At 45.9% G+C, this 9,874-nt stretch overlaps 1 protein-coding gene across 1 annotated transcript; it reads right to left on the bottom strand.

Annotated features, from left to right (window-relative positions):
• Positions 1-1,029: 1,029 nt before the first annotated feature.
• LOC139393023 (caprin-2-like) lies at positions 1,030-8,368 on the bottom strand. The gene is made up of 21 exons (XM_071141341.1): positions 8,331-8,368; positions 7,742-7,991; positions 7,566-7,628; positions 7,376-7,462; positions 6,552-6,787; positions 6,330-6,412; positions 6,043-6,183; positions 5,887-5,927; positions 5,517-5,750; positions 5,345-5,383; positions 5,124-5,270; positions 4,829-4,913; positions 4,684-4,736; positions 4,433-4,561; positions 4,200-4,319; positions 3,942-4,094; positions 3,650-3,803; positions 2,747-2,923; positions 2,436-2,476; positions 2,250-2,316; positions 1,030-2,153 (listed from the first exon to the last, which is right to left on the bottom strand). The coding sequence occupies exons 1-21, from the start codon at positions 8,366-8,368 to the stop codon at positions 1,573-1,575; spliced, it is 2,919 nt and encodes a 972-aa protein (XP_070997442.1). The 3' UTR covers positions 1,030-1,572.
• Between the last annotated feature and the right edge of the window lie 1,506 nt (positions 8,369-9,874).

Below are 9,874 nucleotides of genomic sequence, written 5' to 3'. Positions count from 1 at the left end.
CATTTGAGATGCATTATTCTCAAGTAGAAGTGTTGTCACATTATTCATACCCTATAAAATGTGATTTACAATTAAATACAATGTACTCAACACCATATAAATGCACTGATAGACAGATGATCCATTATATTAACCAGATACTCAGTGGTCGCTCTAAACAGAAAGAAGTGTCATAAAGGGAAGGCAGTTGAGAGGCGGCAAGATCACGTGGGACCAGCCTAGCCAATGAGAGGGCAGGTGTGTGTGAACAGGCACACTCCACATTTGACACTCATTGACCGCCATACAATAACTTGTTGCTTGGTGAGCATAACATTTTTAGAAATTCATGTTGCAGAAGACAGATTTTGGGACCAGTTGTCTCGGTCACTTGGCCTCTTTCTCTGCTGTACTGAAAGAGTTCAAAGCTATTGTACTTTTAGTGTGCATGGGATATGCTAGTGACTTTACACACGTGCGGTATTTCTTACCATTTGCTAGTATCCTTTTGTCACTAGCCTAAGATTTTACATTTAAGTGTAATTATACCTGTAGGAATAGCCAACTACTCAGACAGTAATAAATTCACTGTGATCTGTAGGCTGAGGTGCTATGTGAAGTGACATTTCAAACCATACAGAGATGACAATATATCCTTTGGAAAAACTAATACGCTCCTTTCCGCATGGACTGTACATTAGGATGCAGAACTGTACAGCATCTAAAATGCATTTATAAAGTGAGATACAATGCCATAGCCTACTGCTAACTAAATGGATGGACCAACCACTACAAGTGAAGAGGTAGTGCCATGCAAAAACAGAAGGCAACTTATCAACTGCTGAAACATTGTTTTATTCAGGCACATAAGGATCACATCTCCATAGACAATATGGCCTTTAGTGTTCAGAATCAGACCCCACCCCGAACCATTTTACCCCGATCACCCCACACAGCAAGGCAGCACAGAATGCATTTAAAGTGCTTAGCATTGTCAAGTACAGTCCATTATAATTCATATTTCACCAACCATACATTAGCCATTCAATGAATTTACCCAGTCATTCAGAAACAAACAAAGAAAACAATTCATAACTTTTCATTTAAGGTCTTAGAGACCTGACACATTGTAACTAAAGCGGACCTGCTACTAGAACTAAAATTGTGACACCCAATACAGCAGCAGCAGTGTATAGTAGAGGCAGCTTTCTGAGTGAATGTGTAACTATTCACAATCTAACAGTTTGTCAGAAAATGGATTGTCGGTCTCAAAGCACCACAACCAAAAAAACACATTTATGGGAAAATGCTCACATTATGGGTCATGAAAGGTCAAACCAGGAATTCTTCCCCTCAACCCCTTAGTGACCCAGAAGTTAGTGGTTGCAATTTACAGGGTAAACAAAAGGGTGATCCTGAAAGGTTTGAACATACTCCATACACTCCAGGACTGGGGTAGGCAATGAACCCAGCACTGGGTGGATATGCAGTCTGTCACATCAAATGGAAAATCTCAGTTTCTCCTTTTAAGTGCAAAGCAATATTCTCTCCTCCACCTGTATCCTCCATGTTGGCTCAAGACGCCACAATAGCTCAGTCCTGGTAGAGCAGGAAGCCAGAGAATGTGCTGTACTTCCAGCTGCTGCCATAGATGGAGCCGCGGTGCAGCCGCAGCCACACCTGGTCTCCCTGGTACAGCTGCAGGATGGAGTGGTTGCTGGCCGTCTCGTGGTCCGGAGCCCCGTCGTTGGCGTACGCAGACACCATCACCTCGTCGTTGCGCATCAGGTTGACGTAGAGCGGCACGTTGACCGCCAGCTTGAGGATGTGGAAGAGGAAGACGTAGGTGCCGTTGGCTGGGCAGATGAAACGACCCACGTTGGTGTTGAACATTTCCCCCAGGTTGCTGTGGAGCTGGTCAAAGGTGATGGGCTGGTCCAGGGTTCCCGGGGTGTAGTTGGCTGTGCGGGCTGCTGTGAAGGCCACGCGGAGGGGCTGGGGATGCTGGGGGAGCGGGTACATGGGTACGTGCATCAGGGTGTGGGGGGCATGAGGGGTCACCTGGGGGGTGAGGTCCATGCCAACACCCTGCAGCGAGTCGCCGTGGGCGGAGTCCACCAGAGAGTAGTTGCCCTCCCGGTCTGGGCTGCTCACCTGGGAGGAGTCACTCCAACCTGTTGCGGAGTACCAATCAATAGCCAGTTAACTAAGCTCCAAAATACCCAACCAATCAGATTTTGTATCAAGCCAGAAGAATGACGTGAACTTACCACTATTATTGTGCCTTTGTCCTGCATTGCCTCCACCACGCCTGTAGCTGTGCTGGTAGCCAGTGTCCTAATGGTGAAGAACACACCATTACACAAGTCAAAACCTCAACATATCACTTCAGCAATCTATACTAATGTACATACAATATCTGATTGTGCGCACAGAGTCGGGAAGCAGCGTCTTACCCGAGCGCCATACAGGTGAGCCTGGGGGATGAAGCTTCCTCCTGGGGAGAACAGACCAGCCAGAAACCCATCAAACCCAAGGGGAAGGGGACAGATACAAATTGGGTTGTGAAGGCTAACTCAAAACCTTGTAATATTAAGGTCATGTGGAAACTGTTGTGAGGCAAGGGAACGGAGTTAACTTGATCCAATCCATTAAGGTTTAGAAGCTCAATCTGAATCAGTAGCAGACATGCATACGCAGAAGATAGGATAGAGTGAAAGGATGAAAGACGGGATTGAGGGATGGGAGAAGACAAGAGGATAAATACCTCTGTGCCCACCAGAAGAGCGAAAGTAGGAGTGTGCCAGCCCCTTGCCACCACGTGCAATACCTCTAACAGATCCTCTGTAGTATGATTGGTCAGAACGGCCCATGGTGCCACCTGATTGGCTAGGGGACAGGAAGATCTGCCCACCACTACCCACCAGACATTCAGACTGGTTCACTGCCCAAAGGAGAGAAATAAGAGTAGACTTGGTCATATTCATTAAGAAGAAAACAGCCAAACAAGGGGTGTATTCATTACGTCTTGGAAACCATTTACCAATATAAGAACAGGGAGGGACCCAACCATGTCCAATAGAAACATATTTCATGCGTATTGAATACACCCCGGTCTTTTTATTTATCCATTATTTTACCAGGTAAGTTGACTGATAACGCATTCTCATTTACAGCAACAACCTGGGGAATAGTTACAGGGGAGAGGAGGGGGATGAATGAGCCAATTGTAAACTGGGGATTATTAGGTGACCATGATGGTTTGAGGGCCAGATCGGGAATTTAGCCAAGACACCGGGGTTAACACCCCAACTCTTACGATAAGTGCCATGGGATCTTTAATGAGCTCAATCAGGACACCCGTTTAACATCCCATCCGAAAGACGGCACCCTACACAGGGCAGTGTCCCCAATCACTGCCCTGGAGCATTGGGATATTTTTTTTTAGACCAGAGGAAAGAGTGCCTCCTACTGGCCCTCCAACACCACTTCCAGCAGCATCTGGTCTCCCATCCAGGAACTGACCAGGACCAACCCTGCTTAGCTTCAGAAGCAAGCCAGTAGTGGTATGCAGGGTGGTATGCTGCTGACTTGCCCAATAAACTAATTTGAGTTTTCCGTTACAAAACGTTTTCTATTCCCTGCCCTAATGAACACAACTCTGGCATACCCGACTGTAGGTGTTCGTCCTCCAGGGGAGCAAAATCCGGTGGGGTCTGGGTGCTGGTGGTGACATAGCACAGGTCGTTGCCGGAGTCCAAATAGGGGATAATATCAGATTTAAAGTCTCCAGTCGGAAGTAAGGGGGCATTCACCTTGAATACCTTCAGAGACAAAACAGACCCAAGACTCATACTAAAATGTCCCTCAAAGACTACCTGGGAGTGTATTGTATGGGTATTCAGACTAAAGCCTGTTGCCCATTCTAGGAACACGTTAAAAGTATGGTAGGGTAGACTTACCGAATGCATGGTCTGGAAGGGAACAGAGGGGGCCATGCTGAGTGTACGTCTGCTGGGAGGGGTAGAAAATGGCTGCCCCTGGGTGGGGGTTGGGGTACAAGGAGGCACCACCCCGTTACAGGGGGATTGCTTCCCAGATTCAGAGATGGGAGTCTGGGTACAGAGAGGGAACACTGTCAAGGGAGACTTAAACAAAATCAGAATAGTAAGCACTTTAGACTTGCCGATCCTACATGTTCAAGGAATGAGCCGTTTTACCCGAGCAGAGGTCTTCTCGTCCAGTGTGATGGAGATGGAGGACTCCCTACGGTAGAAGGGAGGAGGAGCTGGAGGAGAGGGGCAGGCAGTCTCACTCTCAGACAGCAGCAGACATGGATCCTGGAGAGGACAACCATTGTGCTTTATAAAAAGATTCATAACAATTGTGGATCGAAAATAAGAAAATGTCATTGTTTCAATGGGTTTCATTTAACAGATAGGAGAGTTCTTACAATGGCTATGACGTGAGCCAGGACCTCTGTAGTCAGGTCCAGGTCACAGCTCTCTAGGCTACCCCCGTCTCCATTGGTCAGATTGGGTTCGTCATCAACAGGGAGGTGTTTAGAAGGCAATGGAGTGGACTGAGGACAAAAATATGCATCTTAAAATACTTACTCCATCAGTCAAATGCTTAAATAACTGAGCCCTGGTCAAAATTTGTGCACTGGAATAGGGTGCCATTTCACACTTCTCCAGATCTTACATGCAGTGTTTTGGGGAGATGGTCCACTGGGCTTCTCCTTGACTCTCTTTGTACTGTTGAGATTAAGAGGTAAAACATCTGGTAAGTATTGACTGTTCTGCTAGAAGTCAGCCACTTAAATAACAACTTTGTTGTGGTAGGCTACCGAGTGGAGAGGGGGATCCAGAGGCATGCCGGCCCAGTCTAGGATGGCCGTTAGTGGGCGATCCTTCTCCATCCAGAAGAGAATCCTGGAGACAGGGGATTAATCCAGCATTATTATTATTATTATTTATTAGACACCCAACAAAACAGACTTAAACATTGAGGGACTACATGGACTTAACCAATAAGGAACTTTTATTTTTCGCGCAGTGCCCCGTGTTAAACCCGACCCAGGTGGAACATTGGAAATGATCCATGACTTTTCACCTGGAAGTGATCTTTGAGCAGTACTGTACCTGCATGAAGCTGAAGGAGCCTCTGATCTTGGTCATCAGGTCCTCCAGCTGCTGCTTGCGCAGGATGGGGTCCTTGGGCAGGATGGGGTCCTTGGGCAAGGAAGACTGGGAGTTGAACATCTCCACAGGGGTGTCCACACGAAGTGCCTGATGGAAATTACAATGTGTTGGAGTAGTATGGACAGGTCCATCAAACCTAAGAGATTCAAGAGTCTACTCACAGCTGTGGCGTCCCGCTCCCTTTTAGACTTCGCTCTTCTCTGGGGAAACAGTCATTGAGTTGTATGATTGATCTGAACTAAGATCAGCTAGCCCAATCTTGCCCATTATTAGAAGTCACAACTAGTCTCATGTTCCAACTGCCCTGAGAGTTCAGGTATAAGAACATCTCACCTGTTTGGGTTCAGCATTTTCTTTCTTGGTAGTAACCGGCACTTTGGATATGAACACAGCCGCCCCCCTCCATGGTTTCTGGATTACAGGCTGAGTGGAGTCAGACTCAATATCCCACGAGTCCGGTGGCTCCTGTTCCTTCATGGCCTGGAACTCAGCCTTCCAGTTCTGAGTAACGGGAGTGTCTCGACACCCATTGGGGTCTGTGTCAGGCAGGTAGTGTCTGTTAAGAAACTGGCATCACCCACAGACTATCACCACAACAGTACGATATCCACAGTGCATTCAGGTAAATAGCTTAAGGAGAACACTGGTTGAACGTTGAAAAAGTAGTGGCACACAACTCGCAGGAAGTGTTAGAGGTTCTTACCTCTCTGCTAGGCACGTCTTTTTTGTTTGACGTCATTAGAGCTGCAAGGCAAAATAACACCCAGCTAAATGACAAAATGGTGTATACATTCATTGTTCTATACCCAGTCTGATAAGTGGCTTTTGAAAAAGAATAGTTGCACTGTTGTAGACTTACTAGAGAGGCTGGCTGTTTCAGACACCGTCTTCTTTGTCATGGGAACCTCTACTTTCTTGGGACTCTTGCTCGGAGGCGGCGGTACACAATCAAAGTACCCACAATCCATCAGCTTCGCCAACTTAGCCTTCAGGACCTTGTCTGGAAACATTTAAAGGCATGCCTTTTAAACACGGCAGCTAAAGTAGTTCAGCAAATGGCAGATAAAGTTGAGGATACCAGTTATAGTAAATGGAGTATCTGCAGGTGTGTAAAAAAGGTACAGGACAGGTAGTGTTTAAACTCACAGGTGGTTCCGGCTACGGCTTTATTTTTCCCCTCCAGCAGGTCCAGGTAGACCAGGGCTGCGCTCTCCATCTGCTCCTCCAAACTGGGACACAGTAGAAGGGGATCAGACTAGTCTTCAATCAACACAGACGTGTGAGATTGCGTTTCATAGTAACTTATGCTGTTGTCCCTCAAGTCCAACAGAATGTGTGTGTGCGGTGTGCACATCTATTCCCCAGTACCTCACATTGTTGTCCCTCTTCACCCCCAGTAGTTCAGCGAGCTCAAGCAGGCTTTGTAGCTCTGCAACCTGGAGCTGGGGGTTGCGGGCAGAGAGGAGGTCCTTCCTGATGTGCTCGTGCTGCAGCAGGGTCTGCAGGAGGAACTTAACCTGCAGCACTACACACAGCCTCCTCTTCTCTACCTCCTGCTTGGCCATCTGCTCCTTCCTCAACGCCTTCTTCTGGGCTTTTAGCAGCTAAAGGGGGATGGTTAGATGGATTATATGGACCAATCCCCAAAACTCCTACACCTAGGCCTGATCACTAGACCAATCGACTGGCTGTTGTGGATTTCAAATGTCTGGATTGGTGCAAGATGAAGTTCATTATGTTGTCTTGCAAAATTACAAGATGATTCATCATGAATCTGGACCAAGAAAAAAAAAAAGTGATCTGTTGACCAGATAATAGTTCTACATTACTGACACTATCTGACCATGCACTTAGAAGCAGGGAAGGCTAAAACTAACCACGAAAGCATTCAAGGCATTCAAGAAGCCGAATGGAACAGCAGTGTTCTAACTCCCAACTCAGCTTTGCAATGGGCTGTAGCCTCCAGTATACAATCCATTGATGAGGCTGGACTCCAATCCAATACGTCATACCCTTTCTACCCTCAGCGACCTATTCTCAGACGCGTGAAAATAAACGGAGAAGCGTTACTCAGACTACGCATAAGAAATTACACCCGGTCTACCAAAAAGAATGCATGCAGAGCTGCTCTGCCCACCCCCAATCATACACACAGGAGCACTATGATAAGATTGGCTAACAGAGATCCTTACTTCCTGTGTTAGGCCCCCCAGGGTCTTGTGCAGCTCCTGGGCAAACTGCAGGTTGTGGATCACTTCGTCATACTTCTCCACTGCATCCTGACACACATTGAAAGAGTTCAAAAGACAAGGCAACATCTCAATCGTCTGGTTGAAAGAAGTGTACTGCTTTTATTACCACAGTTGGAAATCCTGTTCTTACTATCTGGTCTTGATTGAGTGATTCCCCGTGTTTCAAACGCTTCCTGTAGTCTTCCAATTTAATCTGTGGATACAAACACTTACGGTAACACGCAGAAAACCCTGAAAGGAACGGTAACTTCTCCTCCTACTCAAACACCCACCAAACCCCTAATCATGTCAAGTCCTCCATCCTACCTTCTTTTTCTCCAGGTTGCGGATCTTGTGCTTGAGGCAGATGAGGCCGTCCTCGATGTAACTCTCGTAGCCCTGGTAGATGGTGGTGGAGGCTCCCAGAGCTAGCTGGAGAGGACTCAGCCCACCATGGGAGCCCATCTTGGGGCTACCTGCCTTCGGGCTCCCCTGCCTCCCCTTCTCGGAGCACTCAGGTGAAGGAGACGCATCCCGGGCTGGGGATGGAGACAGCTGCACCATGTTCAAATCCTCGCTGGAGGGGGTTCAAGACAGAACAGGTAATGGTCGTGACTGGTGTCCACAGGATGAAAATGTTGGCCATGAAATGTGTTGCTTTAATGGGCCAATTTAAGGATGTCTCCCCCCACTATGAGTTTCCATAAATGTGCGAATGTTCTAGTAACGCGCTAGCCTCAACCGCCTCTGGGTGATTGCCAAACCCGTGATAGTGCATTTTTGGCCATTGCACAGTCGGTGTGATTAAGTACGGTGTTGATGGATTTGATTAATTAGAGAAACAGCAGATAGCACGCGACAACGTTAAACAAATTAAAACAATTGTTATCATTTCAAATTATTCCCAAACACATACCCAATGTGTGCGCATTTAGTGTCGCCGACGGGATTCATCTCAGGCTTAAAGTTGTGGATTTTTTTTAAACGTTGTTTGGGAATCAGGCGTGGATGTTCATTATTTAATCTTATTAAACGCTTCCATCTTAATCGGTATCACATTCTTCAGACCCGCCGTGCCCGCATCTCTTCTTCAAAAGCCTACTCTCTCTACAGAGCACAGGCGCCCCAAACACATCCCAAACCAAAATTATAAGAATGAACAGCAACTCGAATACTGCATTTCTTAACCATTCATTATACAACTAGTATGGAGTTCTTGAAAAATTTGTAAACATAAATTGAAAACCCGTGTCGTCATTCTTGACAAAAAACAAGTGCCACGTTTAGAAAACAGCTGACTAACCTCGTGGCTGGTTGTGTGTGTTGAAAATGCTGTTGCTGCAAATCCCGACGCTTGCTATCCAAACACCAAATAAAGTACTCCCTCTCTAACCCGTCCAAACAGTGATGTTAGTTTACAGAAGGAAACGAGTGCGAACTCATACCTTTATATAGGCCTACCTTTCTATGCCCAAACATTGAGAGAGAGTTCGATTAGACCTAATTGCACCGGGCTATGGCCCGTGATATAAATGGGCAAAAGCGGGGAGGGAGGAGCGACCTTCTCAAATCGATCAGTAATCTGTGCCGCTCCGTCTTGTTGTCAAGAAGGCAGCATACATAGTTCAGAAACATAAATATATTTTCCATAAAATATATGTTAGAATTTTCAATTTTGTTTTATGTGGAAAGGCAGATAAAACCTTTTTATCAAACGCGTTTATGCAACAACAACAAAATAAATAACTTTTGCATGTGAAAACAGAATCATGCTCATTAAGCCTTCTCCATCTGCTTAACCTACATCACTTTTATTTTGAGCCCACTTCGCTGTCGGCCAAAATGGGGGACCTGGCTCATGCCTGGGAGGTAGTCTGGTTCCAAAACGTAAACAAACAAACTCGGTTTCGGGGCATTAATCGAATTCCCACATTTGGACTGCTGGGGCACAGAAAATCGACGTGACGTCATATAGCACCTGCTTTGCAAGCGCATCCACCTCCAATCCCAATTTAGGGCTGGGCTGTAAATCGTATAAACTGTATATTTTTTATTTTACTATGTACCTAGTGGGCGACACCGGTAATTCATCCACGGACCGGTTTGGGTTTTTATAAATTTAATGTTTAGTTTGTTAAATGTCAAAATTGAGTAATGGAAGTAAAACAATTATAACATGTTTTTTATTTCACCTTTATTTAACCAGTTAGGCCAGTTGAGAACAAGTTCTCATTTACAACTGCAACCTGGCCAAGATAAAGCAAAGCAGTGCAACACAAACAACAACACAGAGTTACACATGGAATAAACAAACATACAGTCAATAACACAATAGAAAAATCTATATACAGTGTGTGTAAATGAGGTAAGATAAGGGAGTTAAGGCAATAAATAGGCCATAGTGGCGAAATAATTACAATTTAGCAATTAAACACGGGAGTGATCGATGTGCAGAAGGTG

Source organism: Oncorhynchus clarkii, chromosome 33, assembly GCF_045791955.1.
Source record: "Oncorhynchus clarkii lewisi isolate Uvic-CL-2024 chromosome 33, UVic_Ocla_1.0, whole genome shotgun sequence".
NCBI classification, from domain to species: Eukaryota; Metazoa; Chordata; class Actinopteri; order Salmoniformes; family Salmonidae; genus Oncorhynchus; species Oncorhynchus clarkii.
The sequence above is the reverse complement of the archived record's forward strand: the minus strand, read 5'-3'. Positions and strand labels throughout refer to the sequence as shown.